The 24,939-nt window shown below is 48.0% G+C and overlaps 1 protein-coding gene across 4 annotated transcripts in view; it reads left to right on the forward strand.

The window, feature by feature from the left end:
• Window positions 1-943: 943 nt before the first annotated feature.
• RXRA (retinoid X receptor alpha) overlaps window positions 944-24,939 on the forward strand; it is a 272,985-nt gene continuing 248,989 nt past the window's right edge. For all 4 annotated transcript variants that reach the window (XM_054997345.1, XM_054997346.1, XM_054997347.1 and 1 more), the window contains exon 1: window positions 944-1,299. In XM_054997345.1, the coding sequence (XP_054853320.1) occupies window positions 1,272-1,299 (28 nt within the window). In that variant the 5' untranslated portion in view covers window positions 944-1,271. The remainder of the gene's footprint in view (window positions 1,300-24,939) is intronic.

The following is a 24,939-nucleotide window of genomic DNA, read 5'->3' on the forward strand; positions in this document are numbered from 1 at the left end:
TGCCCCTTTGGAATTAGTTTCCTCAGAGTTTCTTTGTGGGGGCATTCATAGTAGAACAATGCCAGGAGGTCTACACTACCAGCTGCAATCTGAAAAGCTTCTAGATTAGGTTCCCCTCCAGCTTTGAGGTTGGCTTTCACTGGCATATCCACCGAGTGTGGAAGAAACTGAATTGGAATCCAGCACCTGCCACCAGCAAATGCCCTTGGGGAGCCAGAACCTGCCAGCATGCCACCCTTTAAGAAAAACTTGCCTGGAGTGCAAGAGGCTGTGGCGAGGGTGATAAAGAACGACCCCCTCCTTAAAACCTTGCCTTTCCACAAAGCTTAACCTTGGCTCACCTGGGGAGACGCCCCTGGACACCACCCTCCCCCTCGCAGGCCACTCTGGCTTCCCCCTTCCCTGTCTCTCAGCATCCCGAAACCGAAGACACGATCCGACCAGCGTTGCAGATGATAATATCAAGGGCGTATCCTCAGCAGTCAGTCCCATTGGGGTGACTTCCTAGAAGTCGAGCAGAGGATTGCTCCCGAAACACTCATCCAAGATCCTCTTGGAAATCAGTGGGCCATCACGGCACAGTCCTATGCGTGGTTACTTGTGAGGCGAACCTCTGGACCCCAAAGCAGCAAGCCTTCCAAAGAGTATAAAGTGGTCTGCATGCAGCGCGGGGCAGAGAACCTCTCTGCACGGGGAAAGGACCCACAGTAGATGAAGAATCCAAAGACGGGCAGCGTACTGGACGGCGTGGGCCAGCGATCAGGGCGGGGGCCGCTCCCCCAGCAAGCCCTGGCAACTTCAATCCGCCGCAAGAAACGGGACAATGCCCGACCCGTCGCTGCTGCCCAGTCGGCCGTCGGGATCCCCCTCGGCCGGGCCCCCTCTGCAATTGCAACTCCCGTCGCTGGAAGAGAGCGAGAGAAGCAGAGCCACGCACGCACACACAAGTACTTTAGTTACATTGTTGGGCGAGTTTGCAACAACTCCCTTCGCCTCGGCCTTGCGCACACCCTGTGGGACTGGATTTGCTCCTCGCCGTTGCCCGTGGGGGTCTGGCTAAACGTAGGGAGGGGGCTCAGAAGGGTAAAGAACAATCAGCCAAAGCAAAAATCCGAGAAAATCTGTCGGCCCCCCTCCTCGCCCCCTTCTGCTTCGGGCTTGAGCGCCCCCCCCCTTTCTGGTTTGTGCCGCGCGCCGTGGGGGTTTCTGCCTCCCCCTTTCCGCCTCCGATCTTCAGCACAAACCGCTCGGGCATGAGTTAAACAGCAGAAATGGACACCAAACATTTCCTGCCACTGGGTGAGTTTCTTTTGCAACCTTTCTGATTTTCTTCCCAAGCGAAGGGGGCGCGAAGCAAGGGCCAGAGGACGGCGTGCCGAAAATGCGAAGCCGCGTTGCTGTGTGTTTCTCTACATGGAGAAAGCTCCCGGCCATGGTGGAGGGGGGGGGCGGTGGAGAGGAAGGAAGGAGCCCGAAGACGCGAGCTGGGAAGGGGGCCCGGGAGCAAAAGTGCCTTCATTGCACGGCCCAGCCTTTGATCGCCAAGGGCCGAGCGGGGGCGGGGGCGGGGAGACAGGCCCCTCTGCAGGCCGACCGGCGGGGCCTGTCAGTTTCGCAAGCTCGGCCGCTCGTTCTTTGTCGCCGACCAGTCCAGCCAGCCAGGCGGCGAGGAGGGGGTGCGCGCGTCCTGTCTCGGGGCTCCTGGCGGAATTTTAAAAAATGGCCATTAGGTTTCGAAAAGTCTTTTAAGTTTTCAAGCAGCGGCTGCAGAGCTGGGAAGCCTGTTAAGGAGCGGAGCGGGGCGGGGCCGTTCTAGGCGACCAGCGCTGGGCTCGGCGCTTCTGGCTTCGTTTCCTCTTGTCCTGGGAAGTTGGCGTTGGGCTGAGCGGAACAGCTGGAGCCTGGAGGGTTCCCGGTGTGACCCACGGAAACCTCTGGACGGGGAAGGCCGGATCGGCCCTGGGAAGGGTTGCAAAACTCCGCGGGAAGTCAAGCCAGTGAGCCCGAAACTTCCCCCGCTGGCCGCCTTTTTAGTGCCTTTTCCGAACGGAGCTGCTCCTCGAATGGGGCGACTCCAGTCTGGGCCGGGGGTGGGGTGGGGTGTCTCGGTCGCTCGAACTCTGGGCGGCCGGGCTCCGTTCGGCCCGTCGGGGAAAACGTTCTTCGGGCGGGCGTGCCGCCCCTCTGGAGGCGCAGCTTTGATTTCGCGCTCTTCTGCTCCGGAGAGGCCACCCTTCGCAGGGCTCCCCCGAGAGCGCCGACGTGGGAGGCCGCCTCAGGGGCAGCCTTCGTCCCCTGCCGGAGCGGGGCCCCGCTGCCCAGCCCCCTCTTCCCAGTTCCTGGCCAGGCGCCTTGTTTGGGCCGGCGGCGCAGTTGGAGTCAAGCCTCGTCTTGTTCCGACCTCCTCCTGGTTCTCGGCCGGTCGGGCTTGCGGTTCATCCTCCTCTTTGCAAAGTTCTGAGAAGCTTTCCTTGCCTTTTTCTCGAGAGGAGGGTCCCTTTGTGGTTTCCCGTTTCTACATCCAGAGGAGTTAGCAGTGTTAGTCTGTACTTGGAAAATAGTAAAGAGTCCAGCAGCACCTTTAAGACTAACTAACTTTATTGTAGCTTAAGATTTCCAGAACCACAGCTCTCTTTGTCAGCTGTGGTTCTCGAAAGCTTATGCTACAGTAAAGTTGGTTAGTCTTAAAGGTGCTGCTGGACTCTATACTATTCTGTTTCTAGATACACCCCAGAGCTGTCTTGGGACAGACTTGGCCAGGAGGGCTGGGGGTCCTTGCCTGGCTTCTGCTCAGCCCTCCTTCCAGCCGTTTCTAGATACACCCCAGAGCTGTCTTGGGACAGACTTGGCCAGGAGGGCTGGGGGTCCTTGCCTGGCTTCTGCTCAGCCCTCCTTCCAGCCTGCAGCCAAGCCTCACCACCCTTGCCAGGCCCTGCTGGCCACTTTGAGTTGGCCAACCCCTGGGGCCTCAGGGCAGGTATGTTGAGAGTGGTGGAGGAATAATAAGCTGGGAGGTGCCTGTTGCAGCAGGACTGGCCCACCTCACAGGAGTTGTTTGGAGTGTGCTCAGCCTTCTAAAGCACCACATGAAGCCTTGGTGGGGTTATTACTTCTGGCCAGGCACAGATTCTGTGTGGGGAAGGTTGGTCTGATTGAGCCTGGCAGCATAGGTGCGAAGAGGCTCCTTGCAGCCCAAAAGGGTTCTAGGAGCAGTAGGCAGGTTCAGCCCTCTTTCCCCTAGTGCCCTCCAGAAGCCCACCTTGCAGTTGTCCACTCAAGGAGAATGAAGGTATCTATCCAAAATGTCAGGGTGCAGCTGACCCTTCCTTGTGATCTGGGGTCCGTGGCCTGCTCCTGTCTCCATAAGCCCAGCCTGGGCTAAGATTCTTGACCCAACCAGTGAATGTGACAGAACAGGGGAGCTCTTATTGATAACAGACCTAGTTTGTTTGGAGGAAAGTCCCTCCACAAGAGTCAGTGATGGGGGCAACATTTGGCCTCCCCTGTAGCACTGCCTCAAGTGCTGTAGTACTTCACTCTACCGGCCAGATGGGTTGCATAGCAACCGTATAATGAATACATTTATTTACTGCCTTTCTGTCAAGACATCCTCAACAGTTGACAATCTTACCATTTAAAAGACAAAACCAGAACAGTGAAGTGTGGCTATCTTGTCAGGAATGGCTTTCTCCCTTTTCCAGTTTGGTGCAGTGGTTAAGAGTGCGGGACTCTAATCTGGAGAACCAGGTTTGATTCCCCACTCCTCCACTTGAAGCCAGCTGGGTGACCTTGGGTCAGTCACAGCTCTCTCAGAGCTCTCTCAGCTCCGCCTACCTCACAGGGTGTTTTGTTGTGGGGATAATAATAACATACTTTGTAAACCACTCTGAGTGGGTGTTAAGTCATCCTGAAGGACAGTATATAAATCAAATGTTATTATTTTTCTTTCCTTCAGGGCTGGAAGTCACCTCTATGAAAGTGGGGGCTCTATGAAAGCTGCCTCCTTTTAGGTTCATGGTGATGTTTGCTTCTATGGAAGCATACCTGATGACAGGGGACATGCAGTCAGCATCCAGCCCAGCACTCTCGGGATAGCTCCACCCCTTTACCAGCATGGCTGTATCTTGGATTCTGGTTCTTGGCTGTGCCAGTGTGTTTCAGAGTCTTAGGAGACTGGGGGTGGGGGGTGCTGGCATTTGGGTACAGACTATATCTTGCATAAACACAAGGTGAGATTACAATCTTAAATATCTAAAAACAGTATTTGGAGCGGGATTAAGTAATAAAATACAATTCTACTGGCTTCCAATTGAAAATCAGCACCTGAGTGACCTTTCCGATCCCCCCTAGGCTGCTTCATGCTGAGCCCAGGCACAGTGTCTGCTCATAGCTCATAGCACTTCAAAGCAGCAGCACTGAATCCTAAACAGATTTCATAAGGAACCCTTCGTGGATCTGGCTGCAGTGGAGACCTGGACTGTTGGTATGCATGTCAAGGGACTCTCTTGAATGGGGCTGGCTGGGGGAATGGCTTCAGGTAACATGTGAACAGTTCTTCATAGTGGTAGGATCTTTCCCTGATACTCCGGTTTTCTGAAAATTGGGGGAAAGGTCAAGATAATGCTCAGATTTACAGTGAAAGCCCCACCTCATTCTGACCCCCAAAGTTTATGTATGTTAGTTACATTCCAGGTAACTTCCTGTGGCTCTAGTCATGAGCCACAGCAAGTTACCTGGAAACACAGGACACACTTTTTTGTTTAGCTTCAAATAAACAGTAAGGGAAGGGTGTTAAGGGCCACCCTGTCGGCTCTCTCCAGCCATTGGTTGAGCTTCTGTGATGTCATGGAAGAATCATACATATTGCAACAACTCCTGGGTAAGCTATCAACACAAAGTGTGAAGGGACAGTACGGTAAAGCCCCTGATCGTAAAAAGGAGCAGTAAACAGAGAGCATTCAGCCTTCACCTACCAAAATGCTCTTTTTTTGTAGTAAATATGGGGACAGTGCCTTGTGTTACACCAAATTAGAGGGTAGATGTCACTTCAGTTTTGCTGTTTGTTGGCAGAGCCAAACCCAAAATGAAACAGGAGTCCAGGGGCATCATAAAGGATAACATAATTTATCTCAGTAGAAAAGAGCAAGAGTCCAGTAGCACCTATAAGCCTTAACAAAATTTGTGGTAGGGTATGAAGTGAGCTGTGGCTCATGAAATACTAAAGAAGTGAGCGGTGATTCACAACATTTCATCCCCAACCACAAATGTTGTTAGTCTTATAGGTGTTACTGGACTCTTGTTACAGACAGGCAAGCATGGCTACCCATCTTGATCTGTCACAATTTATTTCAGTGTAAATAAGGATTCTCCCAGAATCCTTAGGGAAGCGTCGAGGGGGGAGGGAACAAATGGATTCCCTTATCACTTCCACATTTCATCTGGGGCTGGAGCACTTGGACATGGAAATGTTTTGCTTGAGGGGGAGGATTTGAGCACAGCAGTTCTAGTCCTGCAATCAAGGAGTGAGTTTGAGGGTACTTGGAGGGGAGGTTAGAGGAGTGCTTGGAGGAGTGGTTAGCAACTTTTGACTTAAAAATTCAGCTTCATGGAGGATTCAGCCCCCCCCCTCCCGCCTCTAGCAGTCCAGGAGGAAGTATGTCAGAATCTAGAGGCCCTTGCTTTTCTAACTGGATTCCTAACACTGCTCCAGAGCACTGAAATTCAAGCCTATAACTTTGCTCAGAGGGGCCCTTGGAGTCCTGGTCAGCAAAGCCTCCCTGAGGGGTGGAAACAGTGAGTAGCTGGGTGGCTGGAGCCCTTGTGTGGTTTTGGATGGGGAAGGAGGCCTCCTTGGATGACTGTCACTGTCTTGAGCAAACTCATTTCTTGTTTTGTGTGGAGTGTCTGGCCTTTTCAACATAGTATTTTTGCAAGGAAAAGGGGAATATGGCAGACGGTAATTTTGGATGCAAAATGATTCCATCCTTTGATAGTTCTCTAGTAGTCGTCTGCTTTTTTTGAGTCCTCTGGGCCAGACAGAGCTCTGCATTAGGTGGCTGGGCCCCTGCTATCTCTGCAGCCACCTTGAGTATCTTTACACCCCTGACGTTGATGGGGCTGCTCCCTTTCCACCACACACAGTCCTGGAGGAGCGCTGGATTTGTTGACCCTGGCTTAAACATTACCAAAGAGAGTATCTGGCCAGAAAGGGTTGTTGAGAAGCTATCTGACCAGAGTCCCTTTGACCTTCTGTCTCCATAAGGAGGGGAAGATTCCGCTCCCTCCCCCAGTAGGCACATCACGAAAGTTATTCTCTTGCTTCTTTGGAGACCTTGGTTGGAAGTGGGAACTTCTGGAGCCATTTCATACCATTGCCACGCAATGTGTGTGCAACAGGAGCCACATCCACTCCCTGCTGCTGAGTGTGCTTTGGTACGATACGCTTTGTCACATCGTTATGAAGCCTTGCTTTGCAAGTAAGAGAGCTGGAAACGGGCAGTAAGTGGGCAGTAGGTGGCATTTGTACGATTCTTGCCTAGTATGAGTTGTAACAAAAGTTCCTAATTAGAAAGCCATTTGCCTTGTTATTTGTTTAAGGAGAGGGTCCTTAAACAAATAGAGGGTCTGAGAGGGTCCCAGAAGGAGAGCTAGCCATTGCAAATGTTGTGAGCCTGTGCAATGAGAAAGAATCAACCCCCCTGTCAAGGTAGAGTCAACACATCTCTGCTGAGATGCCACCCTGGGCTGCTTTACTGCCAAGGAGTGAATGTGTAGAGGAGAGAGAGTAAATCTTTTGCAAAATGCTTTCATTCAAGGAAGGTTTGGTTGGGGGCCTCTTGCAGCACCCTTCCCAAGAGTCCTGTGCTTGGGGGAAAAAAAACTCCCCAGCCTTCCTAGGGATGCGATCATGTGACTTTCTTGGCCAATAAGGATAGATAGCCAGTTGTCCCTTCTTGGCTGAGGGTCACTGAAGGCCCGCAGGGGAAGAGCCAATTTGGGAGGGCCACTGGCTTTGGAGGATGGCATTAAAGGCAATTTGAATCGCCTTCCCTTATATTGCAGAGTCAGGAGTTGATGGTGGTTCTTGTCTTGGTGACGCTAGACTGGGGCTATAAAACAAGGGAAAAAACTCACCATGTTATCCTTAAAAATCAATGATTTTGAACAGTTGTTCCAGAGGAGACCACAATTCCTTGAAAGCTTGTCAGGGATTCTTGGGTAATGTCAGAGAAGCTTCCTTCCTCACCTGGTATGAGGAGCATGTGGGGTATGTTCCCAAGAGCCATGCCTGGCCAGCCCCTGGTGTGTGGGTGTGTCTGCATGAGAAATGCCTCTGAATGCTCTGCCAATACACAGTGGGTTATTTGGCAGATAGGTCACCTCCAAAGATTGTGGTCTTTCCAAGGTTGAGATGTCAGTTGTCGTAGCCTTTGAGGTACCATCAGAGTTTTGCTTTTGTGGATTTTTTTTTTCCTTCTCCAGCGGTGTGGTACAGAGTTCAAACGCTGTGGCCGTCTAGTCAATGGCTAGAGGAGATTTGGCACAGAAACTGAATGGCTTGAGTGCAAAATGAAATTTGTAAAGCTCTGCCTTCTCCTCTCAGGCCAATTGACCCTGGACCAGAGGCAACCCACTGCTTTGTACCCCAATCTCTTTCCCATTGTTCCTAGATTTCTTTGTGTAATAGAAAACGTTGGAGGTCTATTTATTTATTTTACTTTTCAGCAAAAATACTTCCAATCCAAAATACCTTGCAATAAAGTCAGAAGCCAACTTTCTAAATATGCTTAACAGTGTTAAAAATGAATAGTTCTAACCAGCTTCTGAAAAGCAGGATGGGGGGCACCGGACCTCCCTCGTGGAAGGGGGAGTTCCAGAGGCTCTGTGCCAGGGCCCTGCCCGACGTGGCCATCCAGGGGACTGGTGGAGTGCATGGATCGTTCCTGGATCTCGCTTTCAGGTTGTAACCTGCCCTGAGATTTTGAGTTACAACAGCATAAAATCCAATATTAATAAAAACTGTTGAAATGTAAGTGGTTGGTAAGCTCTGAGATTTTGTTTATGTTATGTTGGTTCTGCACTGGTGGTATATAATGGTTAAAGAATACAGCGCAGATTCTGAAGTGATGCAGGTGGGGCTACCTGAGCCATGTTGGTGTTCTGTGCAGCTCCTAGCATGCTCTGTCATTTCATGTGGTGGTAGCGTTGTATGCTTGTTGTAGCCCTGGTCTTCCTTGGCCTCCTTCTTGGGGTGTTGGAGCACACTAGAGTGCCTCTAGAGAATGGAGAATGTGCTGTGCGAAAGAATTCTGCTTTCCAAGCAGGCCAAAGCACTTGTTTGCCTAGGAGGCATCCTGCTTTGTCTCTGTACAGTTCATGAGCCCAGGCTTCCAAACTGATGTGGTAAAATGGAATTACTTGCTGAGGCCCATGTTGTCTCTGCTCAGTGCAAGCGGGCTGCTGCCTTTCTGCATGATGCCCTGATCCAGGTGTGCTTTCTGGTTGCAAGGAAGCAAACCCTACTGAGGAAGGACTTCAGGGGCTACGTGTGGCTCCAGCTGTAATTGAGAAGAACAGGATGAACCTTATCTGTCATAGATCCAGAGGAGTTAGCCATGTTAGTCTGTAGTAGCAAAATCAAAAAGAGTCCAGTAGCACCTTTAAGACTAACCAATTTTATTGTAACATAAGCTTTCGAGAATCACAGTTCTCTTCGTCAGATGCATGGAGGGCAGAAAGAAACTGGTCAAATATAGAGGAGGGGAGGGGAGGGGAGGAGGAGAGGAGGGATGTAAACAACTCCTTTGATATGGAGATGCAAACAGCTCCTTTTGATGTGGGGATCAGTTTGCTTGTGTAAAGGTTCAAAGGAGTTTGCCGTGTTAGCCTGTAGTAGCAAAATCAAAAAGAGTCCAGCAGCACCACCAAGACCATACAATTCCACTGCAGCACAAGCCTTCGATAACCACAGCCCTCCCCGCCAGATACATCTGACAAAGAGAACTGTGGTCCTCGAAAGCCCACGTGAGGTGCCACTGGACTCTCCCTGACCCCGCCTATGTAAATGAAATCAGTTACCTGTGATAATGAGATAACCATTCATAGTCCCTATTCAGTCCCAGCTTGACAGAGTCAAATTTACATATGAATTCTAATTCAGCAGCTTCCCGTTGGATTTTGTTTTTGAAAGGTTTCTGTTGAACTACAGCGACCTTTAAGTCTTTGATGGAATGTCCTGGTAGATTGAAGTGTTCTCCCACTGGTTTCTGGATGTTGCCATTTCTAATGGCAGATTTGTGTCCATTTATTCCTTTGCATAGAGATTGGCTGGTTTGTCCAATGCACAGAGCAGAAGGACATTGTTGGCACATGAGGGCATATATCAGATTGGAGGATGAGCAGCTGTAAGAGCCAGAGACAGTGTAGTTGATGCCATTGGGGGAAATTAAGAAATACCTGCAGCCACTGGCTTGCTAGAGGAGAAAAAAGTGTTGGTGGGTCTTTTGGGGGGAGATCATACAGATGAATTTGCTTATTTGAGGAACAGACAGCACCAAGTTTGCCTTACTGGGTTCCTGCCCCTCCTCCAGGTCAAGTTTCCCTTCTGTCCTTGGCTTGGATGTTTTGAATGTGGGCCTTCCTCTAGTGAACAGCCGTGAGCAGCCTTACGTTTGGGTGGCGCTCAGGTTAACTGGGCAGCCTTGGTCTTTAGGGCTTCCCATCTGTTTGCTGCTTTTTATGATGCCCCCTTTCCCTCTTCTGGTGCTTTTGGGGCAGATGGGAGGAAGAGAATGTGAAGGAGCTAGGAAGGAAGCTCAGAAACAGAAGACCTGAAAATGGCAAGGCTTCTGCTTCCACTTGCCTAGGAAAGAGGACTTGTCTTTGGGCATTGTTGTGTATTGGGAAACCCAGAGAATAGGGGAAGAAACATCCCTGGGCACAAAGCTAGATAGATTGCAAAGCTCTGCATTGTTCCGTGTCCCCAGTTCTGTCATTGCTTTCCTTCCTGTTTTCAGTCCATGTTGTTCATTGATCAAGAGCCAACAAACCCAAAACCCATGAAGGCAGCAAAAGGAAGCAGCTGCCCGCCTGCTCTTGGACACTCTCTGAAGAAGATGCTCAGCCTGGAGGTTTCTGGGTTACATGGGACATTGTTTCCAAAGCCTTGGATAACTGGGGAACAGAGATGGGGTGTGTATATGTGTGTTTCATTTTTTGTATTCCAAGAGAAGCACATCTGTTTCTCTTGTATCTCCTGGAACAATGCTAACATAATAATAGTAACATTCGATTTATATACCACCCTTCAGGACAACTTAATGCCCACTCAGAGCGGTTTACAAAGTATGTTACTATTATCCCCACAACAAAACACCCTTGTGACGGCAGGCCAGCCCAGTGTCCTGGTTCCAGTCTGGGGTGCAGTAGTGGTGTTTCTGTTGTTCCTCTATACTGGCTAGCTCTGGCTTTGGGGCTCCTCCTTCCTGCAGCACAGCACAGCACTTCCCTCTCAGGGCACAGAGTAACAGGGTGAGATCCAATGTGGTGGCTAAGTGATTCAAGGCACTCTGGGATGCTCAGGCACATACGTGGGGAATTGCTGGGGTTAGGTGACTGAGGAGAGGGCCTTTTGTGGTTGCGGCCTTGTGTGTGCGGAGAGGATGGTTGGGTTTTTTTTAAAGCTGACTTCTAAAATGTAAACTAGAAGCAGGCCTTAAAACAGCAAAAGCTGGGTGCAGTCTGTGGTCATTGCTGTATTTTGCATTCCCGCACAATTGTGGCATGTTCAGAGCCTGGCTTGCAGAAGTCCAAGAGCAGGAGAAAAGCAGGGTTCTCTGCTTCAGGCACATACCGGATTTAAGGAACTATTTTACTTGGAAACTGTAGCCAGATTTAGCTAGTTATAGTGGGCATATAGCAGAGATGCCAGATGACTAGCCCATCTGAACTAGGCAAATGCGTATTCTTCTGGTCACAAACGGGTTGCAGAAACTCCCCATTCAGCTACTTTAGCTGGTTTTTTTCAGGAGTTGATTAAATTAGATGTGTTTAAAATTACTCTGCATAGATGAAAGAGAAAGTTATTTAAAACTAGCCACAGTTTGGGCTCTACTGGTGGCTTTGAGCTGGGCTTTTTGTCTGCTGCCTGTGTCTGGCTGTGTTTGGGCTTTGCTCATAGACTGTCAAATTGTGCCTAATGTTACAAAACAATTGTCTAGCTCTGCAGCAGTGTGAAATGGTGCAGAAAGGAATGGAATAAAATTGGGGGAAACAGAAGCAGGAGGACACAATGACATCTCATCTTTCTCCTGGTACTCTGGAGGAACTTTTGGATCCTGGCCAGCATTTAATTTTTCATGTTTGAATTTTATTTTTTCTTGAAAATGTCAGTGTGCCATGTAGGTGAGGAGCCCTTTTCTGTTGACAACTTTGCTTCTCCCGCCTTGCCTAATTTATTTTCCTGGGTTGTCCCATAAGGATTGTGTGTGTGTGAGAGAGAAACTGCCCAGTTCAACATGTGGGTGCTCACCTGAGTAAAGTATTCTCTTCTGTCGCTCTGGTCTGGAGGAATTACTGGAACTGCATGGGGAGGGCATGGCAGGGGCACATCAATTTAGGCTGTAACTGGAGATCGGGGGGGGGGGCTCTTTTCTCAGGGTGGCATTTGCTAAATTGTAGGAGCGAGCCTCATGGTTCCATTTTATATCTGTAGATCTGCATATGTTTTATTTCCCCTCTCAAAGTGTATATTTTGGGAAGTGGATGCTGTAGTGTATATTTATATATACTTGTAGGAAAAAATAAAATGAACACTATGGATATGACACTAGAATTTGATACTGATTGGATTCTTGTTAATACTATGTCTTTGTAAACTTGTATTTATTTACCCTATGGCATTGTTTATAGAAATGTCCTTGATATTGATCGTATTAAACTCATGCTGTATAATCCACCTTGAGTCTGTGAGAAAGGCGGGCTATAAATGACATGAATGAATGAATAGGGGCGGATTGGACAGAATCATGGAAGTGATGTCTATTACCAGCTGTTAGCTTTGATAGGTTACTAAAATCTCCACGTTCAGAAGCAGTCTACCTCAACTTCAGATGCTGGTGAGAGACATCAGAGAGGGTGTTGCCTTCATCAAATAATAGCTGGGCTAATTTAATGCTTCTAGTGTAATGGTGCAGCCCTTCCAACTTTACACCAACGTGGGCCCCTTCTGCCTGCCAAGCAGGTGCTGTGCCTTTGAGCCACACTCGTCCCCCATACCCTTCTTAGGTACAAATGGGGAATAAAGTTTTGCCCTTAAGGTGACAGACAGGAGCAAAAATTGAAGTGAATCTGATGTGTATGGGTTGCCCCACAGGTAGAACATCCAAGGAGTTTCTGTGGAAGATAAAAGACTAACATTTCTTGGGAGGAATTGCTCCTCTGTCCCGGAATCCATTAGTACTTTCCTCCCTTACCTCTGAAGGGTAAATGACTTCCAAGGCAGAGCTGGAGTTGAAGGGGAAGCCAGAAAGATCAAGTCCTCTTCTGCTTTCTCTTTGGTGGATTCTTTTTCCACTGGATCTGGTTTTTGGGTGGGCAGCCAAGACAAAGATTTGGTCCCTTTTTATGAATTCTGAATAAAGGTTGCCTACATGTGGGTTTAAAAAGATGTGCCTCTCCTTTTATTTATGTTACTCAGTCATAAGTCTTCAGAATTTTAGACCCTTCTATGCCATCATGAGGACAAGCATCTTGCTATGTGAGAACAAAATCTCAGGATCTTTACTCTCAGCAAGAAAATGAAGTGTGTTGTTGTGGTGGCATTTTGCCTGCCTCCCAAAGAATCCTTATAATTTTGGAAATCATTCTAGTTTGAGCTAGCCTGGCTGGCAAGGACATGGCTTCCAAGCCAGCCGCTTCTTGTTGGCAGACAAATGGGAGCTGTCTCCCAAGACCGTTTCCGAAGAAGGGATCTGCTTGAGAATGAGCCACTGGCTTGTTAGGCCTGGTTATTAAATGGGAATTTCTGCTATAGAGCTCCTGGAAGTATTCGAGCTGAGAAATTTAGAGCCAGGCCTTTGGATAGTAAGTACCAACCTAATGGGCCAATATATTAACATAACTGCCTCCTCTCCTATGGAGCAAGGGCCATAAGATCTCCCAGCTGTTTCTGTCTGCAGCTCTGTGGAATTTATTGGAGCTCTCCCAGAGATACAGATGCAGTTTATTGTCTTGCTCTTTACAGTTATTTCACCTGTCTTTGGAAATGAGAGTCACAAACGCCACTGCTCAGCACACCATGGTAGGCGGCAAGCTTAAATCACTGGGGGGGGGGGCGTTCCTGGCTTGTTTCCACCCCAATCCTGGACTTTGAATATCCATCAGAGGAACCCCCCCCCCATAAAGGTGTGCAGAGTCTCTGCCATGCTGTCATTCATATGCCACCTGAAACAGGTGTGCCAGTAGGTAATGGAGTACAGGTTGGCCCCCCTTCTCCTCCCCAGCCCCCTGCAGGCTCCTCACATGCTCTGCCTGTCTAGTGGCACTGCCAGTCCATTGAAGAGGGAAAGAGCCACTCAGCTGATTGTGAAGCAGCTTGTTAATTACTTTGCAGGTCTCTAATAACGTCTTTGAGGAGCCTGAACAAAGGGATGGAATGTGGCACTGGGGTTGGGGGGGCTCTGTGCTGGCAGGAAGTGAATGGGGGAAGGAGGAATTGTCCACTGCAAGCAGGTGAGGAGGAGACTTTGGTCCTCAGGAGAGGCTCTCTACTGTTGGGCATAAGAGGGCCAGGTCTCTGCTTGGGACAAGCCCCTCCCTAGGGAAAATGCATCAAAGGCTTCCAGGCCCCCCATCCTTCTGGCACTGCTCTTACATGCAAATGCCTGGGCGGGGGGGGGGGGGAGCGGCTGAGCTGGAGAGGAGAGCAACCAACTGGGGCATTTCAGGGCTCAGTGTGTGATGTAAGAAAGGGGAAGAAGTTCTCTTGGTGGGTTTTCTGGCAAACAGAGAGGCAGTTTGGTGTCGTGGCTAAGAGCAGCAGGACTCTAATCTGGAGAACTGGGTTTGATTCCCCACTCCTCCACTTGAAGCCAGCTGGGTGACCTTAGGCCAGTCACAGCTTCCAGGATGGGGCTGAGAGAGGGTGATGGTCATGAGGATAATAATAACATACTTTGTAAACCGCTCCGAGCGGGCTCTGAATTGTCATGAAGGGCGGCGGTGGTGGTGGTTGTTGTTATTACCTGTGCCCCTGAATCTAGAACCAATACTCTGCCCAGGTTGAGACGAGGGGCTTGGCAGGGGATGGTCCAGGTAGGGTCATAGAATCATAGGGTTGGAAGGGACTTCTAGGGTCCATCTAGTCCGACCCCCTGCACAATGCAGGAACTTCACAACTACTTTAACGAGCCTTTGCCCGTGTCTGAAACTAAGTGTCCACTTAACCAAAAGAAAGATGTATCTTTTCTCTTGGAAAGCTTTCAGCAATTAGTTTTCAGACCTGTCAAACAGCTAAGTTCTTTGAACCACCTGTTTATCAGTACATTTATTTTATATAGGGTTCGATATTGCTTTGCAACTCCTTATCAAACACACAGACACCTGCCTAGAGTTTATTTCACTTTATTGAAAATACACCCTAGTTTTTTAATTAAAATATAAATGGTTATTAATATAAATCCTATAAAAACAGAACACAAAGGCAATAAGAAATAGGTTTGCTAACATTTCCTAATAAATACCAAGTTTAACATAAAGTTTCTATGAAATGCATAGGTAAAGATAAATTCTCACCTAAATTCTCTCAAGAGATTTCTTCCATCAGAGCTCTGACATTCTATCTGAATTTGCAATTTTATAAGTCGTCATATGCAAATATCTAAGGTCTATTCACGTGATAGCACAAACAAACGCTAATTGGTCTGATGCTTCATTGAATATTCATAGTTTCTGTTGTATAACCTTCCAATTAATAAAAAATGACGTTATACTCAAACTTGCAAAACAAAACTATAAATCTCTGAGAAGTGTCAGAAAAAGTTAAGTTGAGAGATCACTATTGGTTGAATCTCTGATAGAGGAACATTAATCTCGATAGAGTCCACTATTTTAATTAACTGTCAAAAGATTAAAGCACACCTGTTAGAATTACCTAACACACAGAAAAAACACACAGACGGTTCATGCAAAGTTTGAAAGTTCATCTAGAATATAAACACATGGCCTAGTATTGCTCAGTATTGATTATTGTCATGTGCTTTTATCTATATTGGTGCAACACTACCTCCCCCGCACCTGCCCCAGTGACCCCTGGTCTATGTCCAGAAGAGGGCGAAACACCTCCAGGATCTCTAGCTAAACTGGCCTGTGGAAAATTGCTACCTGACCCCAAAGTGGCATTCGGCATTACCCTGGGCATGTAAGAAGGGCCACGAAAACCAAGCACTGATGCAACCCCTTCTGCCCTTCCCCTCACGATCTGCCTGGGTTCACAGAATCAGCATTGCTGTCATATGGCCATTTAGCCTCTGTTTAAAAACCTCCAAAGAAGAAGAGCCCACCACCTCCCGTGGAAGCCTGTTTCACTGAGGAACCGCTCTGTTAGGAAGGTCTTCCTAATGTTTAGCTGAAAGCTCTTTTGATTTAATTTCAAGCCCCTGGTTCTGGTCTGTGCTTCTGGGGCAGTGGAAAACAACTCTGCGCCATCCTCTATATGACAGCCCTTAAAGTACTTGAAGATGGTTATCATATCACCTCTCAGTCGTCTCCTCTCCAGGCTAAACATCCCAAGCTTCTTCAACCTTTCCTCATAGGACTTGGTCTCCAGACCCCTCACCATCTTCATTGCCCTCCTCTGGATACGTTTCAGTTTGTCTATAGTTTGGTTCCCAAAACTGAACACAATACTCTAGGTGAAGTCTAACCAGAGCAGAGTAAAGCAATACCATCGCTTCTCTGGACACTATGCTTCTGTTGATACAGCCCCAAACTGCATTTTCCTTTTTCACTACCACATCACACTGCTGACTCATGTTTAGTGTATGGTCTACTAAGACCTCCACCTGTCATTCTTCTCCAAGAGGATGAGGAACCATTAACTAGCACTCTTTGGGTATGATCTGTCAACCAGTTACAGATCCACCTAATAGTAATAGGATCCAAACTACATTTTACCAGCTCGTCAACAAGGATAGTAATGTGGAACCTTATCAAAAGCCTTACTGAAATCAAGATAAACTATGTCTACAACATTCCTCTGATCCAGCAAGGTAGTAACTTTCTCAAAAAAAGAGAGAAGGTTTGTCTGACATGACTTGTTCTTGAGAAACCTATGCTGGCTCTTAGTAATCACAGCCTTCCTTTCTAAATGCTCAAGGATGAACTGTTTGATGATTTGTTCTAAGACCTTTCGAGATATAGATGTCAAGCTGATGGGTCGGTAGTTACCTGGATCCTCATTTTTCCCCTTCTCGAAGATGGGGACAACATTTGCCCGCTTCCAGTCTTCTGGCACCTCGCCTGATCTCCAAGAATTCTCAAAAATAATGGACAGAGGCTCAGAAATTACAAGTTCTTTCAGTACCCTTGGGTGCAGTTCATCTGGCCCTGAGGACTCAATTTAATTTAAAGAAACTAGGTGTTTATGTACTACCTTTATGCTGTACTACTTTATGTACTACCTAGGCTGTACCTTCCCCCATCATGTGTTCTGTTATTGCCATAATTAGGCAGTTCTGCCCTCTCTTCATCACCTGTTACAATTTTACTTCCCTGTCCCTGCAATGGGCCTACCATGTCTTTGCTCTTTTTCTTACTTCTAACATAAGCAAAGAACCCTTTTTTGTTGTTTTTAGCATCTCTTGCTAGCCTAAGCTTATACTGAGCTTTAGTTTTTTTAACATTCTCTCTACAAGCATAGGTTATCTATATTCATTCTTGTTTATAAGACCCTCCTTCCATTTCCTAAATGAGTCTTTTTTTATTTCTCAATTAATTAGAAAGCTGTTTATGTAGCCACCTTGGCTTCTTTAAGCTCCTCCCATTTTTCCTTCTCATAGGAATCATTTGTGATTGTGCTTTCAATATTTCGCTTTTACGAAACTCCCACCCCTCTTGAACTCCCTTCTGCTTAAGTATTTCTGACCACGTGATTCTACCCAGCATAGCTTTCAGTTTGTTAAAATTTTCTTTCCTAAAGTCCAACCTATATGTCTGGCTACGTACAGCCTTTTCCTTCCCCAAGACTGTGAATTCCAAAATTACATGGTCACCACCACTACCCAGGGTGCCCACTACTTTCACCTCGTCAGCCAGTTCTTCCCTGTTGGTGAGAATCAGGTCCAAGATACCAGAACCCCTCGTTCCCCTCTCTACTTTCTGAAAAATGAAGTTGCCAGCGAGAGAAGTCAGGAATTTATTTGACCTTTCATTTTTAGCAGAGTTAAACTTCCAACAGCTATCCGGGTAATTGAAGTCTCCCATGACCACCGTATCCCGTCTCTTTAAGAACTGTGTAATTTGTTCTAGGAGTTTCTCATCCAAGTCCTCTGCTTGGCTTGGTGGTCTATAGCAGACCCCCACCATAGTATCACTATTATTTCTTATTCCTTTTATTTTTACCCAGAGACTCTCAACTGAATTTCCATGCTCAGTTACATGTATTTCCTCTGAAGTATATACCTCCTTTACATATAATGCTACTCCTCCCCCCTTCCTTATTTGTCTATCCTTTTTGAACAAGTTGTATCCCTCAATCCTGGTATTCCAATTGTGAGTGTCATAGTCCCCTTCCTGTAGTAGAACTTCAAGTTCCTCCTGCTTGTTTCCTATATTCTGTGCATTAGTGTGGAGACATCGGAAGCCATGGGTTATATGCCCTGAGGTTTTTGTTTCTGTGCTTACCTCCGAGTTAATGTTTCCTAGCATATGTTCCACTCTCTGCACGTCTTCAGCGTTCTCTTCTCCAGTTGCAGATTTTGTAGGGCCTGGAAATCTCCTGGAATTATATCTGATCTCCAGACTACAGAGATCACTTCTCTTGGAGAAAATGGCTGCTTTGAAGGGGGGGCTCTATGGCATCACATGTCTGCCGAGCTCCCTCCCCAGCTCTACCCTTCCCAGGCCCTGCCCTCAATTCTCCAGGACTTTCCCCAGCCGTAGTTGGCAACCCTAAGCCCAGCTTGTCTGTCAAGTTCTCTTGTCCCTGGTTCTGGTCTCCTGAGAGTCAAAATGTAGCTGGAATCCTCTTGCAACCTGAACTGTTTTTATGCTGTGAAACTTTGGTGAAGATTATAAATAATTATCATATCACTAAGTTTAATCATATCACATAGCATAATACTCAGTTCTTGCATCTCCACCCAAACCTACAAGATTTATTTTCATGGTGTATAATTCTGCTCTGGAAGGTTTATTATTATTACAGAGTCAATTGTTAGGCTTCTATTAGCAGGTTTTTTGTTTTTTGCAACCTCTGTTTGATTTGCCTGCTTTGGATGCAAGCCCAGATTTTTTTTTTTTTAACATACGGATTGTCTGTTTATTGCAAAGAACTTAGCATTTGTTTCCTCTTGCTTTTTCTGGGAACCCTTTTCATGTTAGCTTGCCAGCTGAAGAAGCCTGCAGGACTGCCATGGATCCCTGCACATTGCTGGTGCTGCGGGACATGCCAGGGACACTCTTGGGTGGGGTGGGGTGGGGTGAGGTGGGGATGGCTGAAGGTGGCATCCCTTGACTCTGTGTGAACAGAAAGTGCAGCTGTTACATTCCTCTGGAGGGGAAGGGTGGTTGTGTGGTGGGCCAGGGGTGAAAGCAACTTACCTTTCTTACTGGTGTTTTCTCCCTTGGGGCTTAAGCAGAAGGTATGATCACTTTAACCCATTCTTTGCCAGTACTCTATACCAGCCTGTCCCAGCTTATTTTCACCCAGCTGTCTTTAGGGAAGCTTGGCTGCCCTTCTGGGTCTTACCTGGGTGCTCTCTGTGAAATACCCAGCTCTAGTTAGTTCTAGTTGAGAGCATGTTCTGCAGATCACCCTTCTTGCTTATTCACAAACCTGTTTTGAAAAGTTTTTTCTTCCCTGGCCATAAAATTAGTGCCTTTTTTTGAAAACTGGAGTACGCAGTGTCCAGTAGGACACTTGACCTGTTTTCCTGGTAGGGCCAGATGCAAAATGTTTTGTTGAACATAGGTCATCCCACCCTTCCTTGTAGGAGCTTGTGGCAGCATGCATGGTTCTCCCTTCCTCCAGTTCCCCCTAACAAGTCCCTTGAAAGGCAGACTGAAAGAGAATGGCGAGCCCAAGGCCAGTGTCACAGAGAAGAGGGATTTGAACCCAGGTCTCTTCAGGTCCAGCACAACAGTCTTACCACTGTGACACATGATGGATGATAGGCAATAACCTTGTGACCCAACCTGCAAGAGTGAACAAAACCCTTGTGCCGGTTAAATGACACCTGTGCTTGCAGCAGGTGCAAAACACACTGGCTTTGGATCTCGCTGTGGCTTTTTTGGGCAGGAAGGAGCTTTTCTGGCTGGCCACAGCTCCAGGGTCCCCCCTTTGGAAGCTAATTGTTCTCAGTCCTTCTGCTTTGTGCTTGAGACTGACCCAGCCATAGTGCTCCGCTCTCCAAATGGGATGGGAAGGGCTTATTGGGGGCATCTCCCCCTTCATGCCTGTCTTGATATTTGCTTACCAGGCAATGGGAGGGTGAGGCCCTGGCTGGGCAGCGGCTGGCATCTTCTTTGCATCCAGGTGCTCTGCAGAGGCACTGTGGAGATGGCATGTTTCCTAAGCATACTCTTTGACTGTCCTGAGAGGCAAGCCCTGAGTTTTGTGCACACTGGCCCAGAGAGTGCTCTTGGGGTTAAACCTGCAGTTTTCAGCTTCCCCAACTGCCTTTCCTGCCCCAGGGCCTGCTGGTGTGGCTGGTCTTCCAGGCGTGCTTGTTTATGGTGTGCTCAGCTACCACACCTGAGTATTTAAGGTACATCAGGGTGGGGGGCTCCTGTGTGTCTTTTGCAATGCCAGAGTGCAAGCAGATGTCAGTTATTGTATACAATAAGAAAGGCTGGCCTTTAGTGCAGGTGGCATCATATATAAACCAGGGATGGGCCAGTGTTTCAGCTTGAGGGCCACATCTGAACCTCAGCTGGCTTTGGAAGCATCTGAGTGGGGCGCTGCACCTTCCTGTTTCCAGCATCCAACTTGGAGCCTTCAAAATCAGGTTGAGACCCAGGTGCTGCCTCTCTGCTCCTGTCCTCTTGGCCTTCAAACTGTTGAACCTTGGCCCACTAGCCACTGTTCTTAAGCAGCCTGAGGGCTGGGTGAGAAAGCTCCCTTGAACCGGGTGTGGCCTTCTGGCCACTATTTGCCCACCCTTTCTCTAAATCCTGGTAGCCCAATGGTCCTCTTGTGGTTGGTCAGGGCCAGCACATACTGGATTTGCTCAGGCACTTGTTGCAGGAATTTGGCCTCTTTTGGAGATGGATGCTTTATTAGTGGACCTCTAGTTTAGCAGCCAACCCCTCACCTCCACAGTGACCCTTTGGCATCTCAGGTTTGGTGAGACATTGGCTTTCAGGCTTATCTTTGTAACCATGAGGGCTAGAAACTTTCTCCTTCCCCCCATAACAGAATCTTAGCTTCTACATTCCTGTAGGTAATTTTTGAGTAGGCGAGTACAAAAAAAAGCTATCTTTTAAAAGTAAACGAAGGCTGGTAGAAATGTGACTTGAGAATGTGTAACTACTGTGGAGAGGGAAGCCTGCCAGTAGATTATCAGGTTGTGGGTTGCTCTGGCCTCATGAAGGTGTGCTTCAGAACATGTCTGAGCCCGAGAGCATGCAGCCAGCCCCTCCACTCCATCCAGCAGAGAAAAGAGCTGCCTGGTTCTTCTTCCTTTCGCTGAACTCTGTGGTCCTTCCATGCATTGCACAGACTTATCTGCTCATTAGCAATTTTCATCCCTCTCTTGGAAAGGATAATGACCGTATGTACAGTGCAGAGACCTCATTATGCTACAGCTAATGAAGTACTTAAATAAAAAAAAGCCAGCACAAGAGGAAGGGAGGGAGGGGAAAACACCCTTTGGAAAGCAGCCTGCAGTTGTGAAGTTAAATGATCTAAAAGGCTGCAAGAAACCAGTTGATAAGTAAAGGCATGCAGATTCAAGCCCTGTTCTGGAAGGCTGAGATGTGTCTCCAGTCAGAATGATGCTCGGCTTTCTTTGCTGTTGTGCTGTGATTCAGGAGAATTTATACGCACAAGGAAGCTTTGTGTTCATGGTGACTGTACAGTCTGTGATCACTTACACACGAGTTGTTTGACCCAGCTTGGGTTAATAGCATTCTGGTGTTTCTATGTACCCCCTAGGGTTTCCCTATCTTTCCTGCAATCTTTCCCAAACTTACTTTTCTGTGAAGTTTTGGGAGAGATTTCAGCAAAGCTGGGCAGACATCCATGTGGACATGAAAGACCAGATATTCCTAGTTCTGCTGATGTCAGCACCATTTTCCGTACCCCAACCCTCCATGGTGACCATTTCTCCTTTCCACAAGGGCTTTTAACATTGGCAATTGACATATTGTTATATTGTTATAACATTATACATCTGTCTACTAATTCCTTTGAAATCCCAGGTTCATTTTTTAAAAAAATCATTAGTCCCTTTCATTGTAGAGATATAAGGGGAAAGGCATGCCACCACAACGAAAAGGGCTAGATGCTTGCTTTTTTTAAAATGAAAACTAAGAATTCAGAGAACCTGATAGATAAATTGGTATGCTGTTGTAATGATGTCAATTACCAATTTTGTTTAATCCAAGAAGCCTATCCCCTGGCATACTTGAAGGGGAAATAGCTGCCTCAGGGGCCTGGGGCAGGGAACTGCAGAGAAACCTGACCTGTGAAAGTTCTGCTGCTGCTGTGTCAAATTGGTAGCAACAGAAGCAATGGAGGAACCACACAAGGCTATCCCCACATGGAAAACACCTGTTCTCTGGTGGTCCTTTGGGAGTGGGTCAGTCCATACTATTGGGAAGCGACTCCTCCTCTTCAGTGCAGGGTCAGTCGATCTGATTGATCCTGGAAGGGGAGGGGCTTCCTCGGCTCTTCAGTTCTTTCTGGCCCTGCTTAGGTGCAGGATGTCGACGGCAGTCCTCCATCGAGCAGAGGATCTCAGTTTTTTAAAAAATCCTACAGCAAATCAGAGAGAAAGGAGCTCGCAGGGGAAGGAAGGAAGCCCCACCCCCTTTTCCTGGCCATTTTCCCGCGACAAACAGGGAGACAGATGGCACTAGGTAAGCCTAGCTTTCACGGCTCTCGTGTTGGAAGTGGGTGGCAGCGAGCGGCAAGGCCGACAGCACTAGGTTAGCCTAGTTTTCCACGGCTCTCACAGAGACTCCTGCAGTGCATTCCAGCCTCTGGGCAAGGAACCCCGCTTCCCTTCCTGACCGGGTCCTTCAGGGGGAACGCGGTACAGTCAGAAGAAGCCAGCAGGAGTAACGACGGGCTGAATAACCTCTGCTTCAGCTCCCGCACGGCTGACTAGAACCTCTCTGCACTTCGGGGGAAGGCTTGCTGGCAAGTGGAGTGGTAAGAGGCCCCTTAAGGCCAAAAATTTATTCTCCACTGGTCTTGCAATTTATTGATTAAGCAGTGATCCCTTTTGCCTCCTTCCCGGCCTTTTTGCAAACGGCTGTACATTGCTTAATTATATCTGCGCTTGGCGGGAAAAGTGTGGTATGGCTGCTAAGGCAGGACTAACACCCATGGCAGGGGCAGGGGGCGCTATTTTTGACCTGGAACTTCCTAGCTCTCCAAATTCACTCTCTTCTCATCAATCCCCAGGGAATGAAAGGGAGAATAGTACTGGATCAGAGCCCACAAGTCAGGAATTTAAAGCCCGACTATTACCCTGGCTTAGTTCTGAAATGCGGAGAGAGTTTAAGGAGGTATTGAAGGAGCATGGCTTTGCAAAAGGGGGCCCCTCTCCTTCAGATAGGGCAGGTTGACAGCCCAATAGGGCACATTCTGCACGGTTAGGCAAACACAGAGGGCCCTTACCTTCCTCACCTAAGTCCAAGAGGAGAAGGAAAGGGGAGAGTTCCACTCTTGAGGAACAAAGCCCTTTGGAAGATGAGCTCTCAAATGATGAGATGTCTGACTTATCCTCTATCAATGAGGAGGGAGAGCTATCAGAGGAGGAAGAAGATAGCACCACCACCACGCAAGTGAGGCTTTTTCCTCAGGAGGTCTTTGCTGGACTCCTACCCAAGGTGTTGAGGGCCCTAGTGCCCTGAGAAAAAGGACACGGGGTCTGCCTTTCCACAAGGGTCTGAACGGGTCTTGCCTAAGAGAGACAGTGTACAAATGGGGTTGCCTCTACCTGCTGTATTCCGTGACATCATGAAGGCAGAATGGGAGACACCAGCGAAGTTAAAGACCATGCAGCCAATTGTGTCCAAGTTATACCCCTTACTTTGGACATGGCTAGGGAGATCAAGTTGCCTATAGTGGATGACCCAGTCTCTAGCCTGGCCACCACTTCTGTGCTTCCTATGGGTCAGACGGCTTTCCAAAGGACCCATGTGACAGAAGGATCGAACAAGCATTACGTAAAAATTTTGATGCTGCGGCAACATCACTCAAGGCCTCAGTGACGGGCTCCCTCTTTGCCAGAGCATCCTTCTCATGGGCATCTGATCTGGCAGCAGCAGAGAGTAACGTGCCGGAGGAAATTGAGGACGAAGTCAAAAAAATTGCGCTCACAACGGCCTTCGCTGCGGATGCGTCCATGGATGCCTTCCAGTTTTCCTCTAGAGCCATGGGGTTCCATGTTGTGGCTAGAAGGAACACATGGCTTCGAAAATGGGATGTAGATCCTTTGGCCCAGGCAATCCCCTTCAAAGGGGCTAACCTCTTCGATGAGGCATTGGAGAGATATCTGGTGGAAGACAAGGAGAAGAAAAAGGTGCTTCCATCAAAAAAGAAAGATGCGCCATAGATGTGAAGGTTTCAGTCCTTTTGTGACTCCAAGAGGGCCCCAAGGTTTGGGACTGCCAGATCCTCCAAGGGGCGCTGGCACCCTAGGTCCAGATCGGACAATAGGTCCACAGCCTTCTCAAAATTGGGACAATACAAACAGCAGAAAAAGGCACCCTCCACATGACTACGACGCCCAAGCCTGGCCATCAAGATACGGGGCAGGCTTCAGGAGTTTGCAGACGTTTGGCATCAATTGGTCTCAGACAAATGGGTGCTGGACACTTTAACAAATGGATACTCTTTAGAATTCGTAACAAGACCACTGGACTGCACCTTCCAGTTACCCAGATGTACATCCACTCAAAAACACTGGCTGCTACTACAGGCAATCCAGCACTTGTTGGATATCGGGGCGATAGAACCAGTCCCACCAGGCCAGAGAAACCAGGGAGTTGATTCCACCTTCTTCATAGTACCCAAGAAAAATGGGGATATCAGAGCCATACAGGACTTCCAGTGGCTGAACTGGTTCATCAGGACTCGCAAGTTTCACATGGAGACCCTCTGATCCATTGCGATGGCCATCCATAAGGGAGACTTCTGGGCTTCCATCGACCTTTTGGAGGCATACCTCCACATACCCATAAAGGAGATACACCGCCGATTTCTCCATTTTGCTTATGATGGGAAGCACTTTCAATATCAAGTGCTTCCCTTTGGGCTCAAGTCATCGCCCAGGGTGTTCACCAAGGTTCTGGTAACACTGATCACCTTACTCAGACTGCAAGGGATAGCACTCTTTCCTTACTTAGACAACATCCTGATAACGGCACCCTCCCTGCAGAGGGGTCTGGAAGCAGTACAAATAACATCAGAATGTCTGAAGAAGCATGGTTTTGTGGTCAACACAAAGAAGAGTCCTCTTTCTCCACTGCAGAAAATTTCTCACCTGG

This window comes from Eublepharis macularius, chromosome 14, assembly GCF_028583425.1.
Source record: "Eublepharis macularius isolate TG4126 chromosome 14, MPM_Emac_v1.0, whole genome shotgun sequence".
NCBI lineage: Eukaryota > Metazoa > Chordata > Lepidosauria > Squamata > Eublepharidae > Eublepharis > Eublepharis macularius.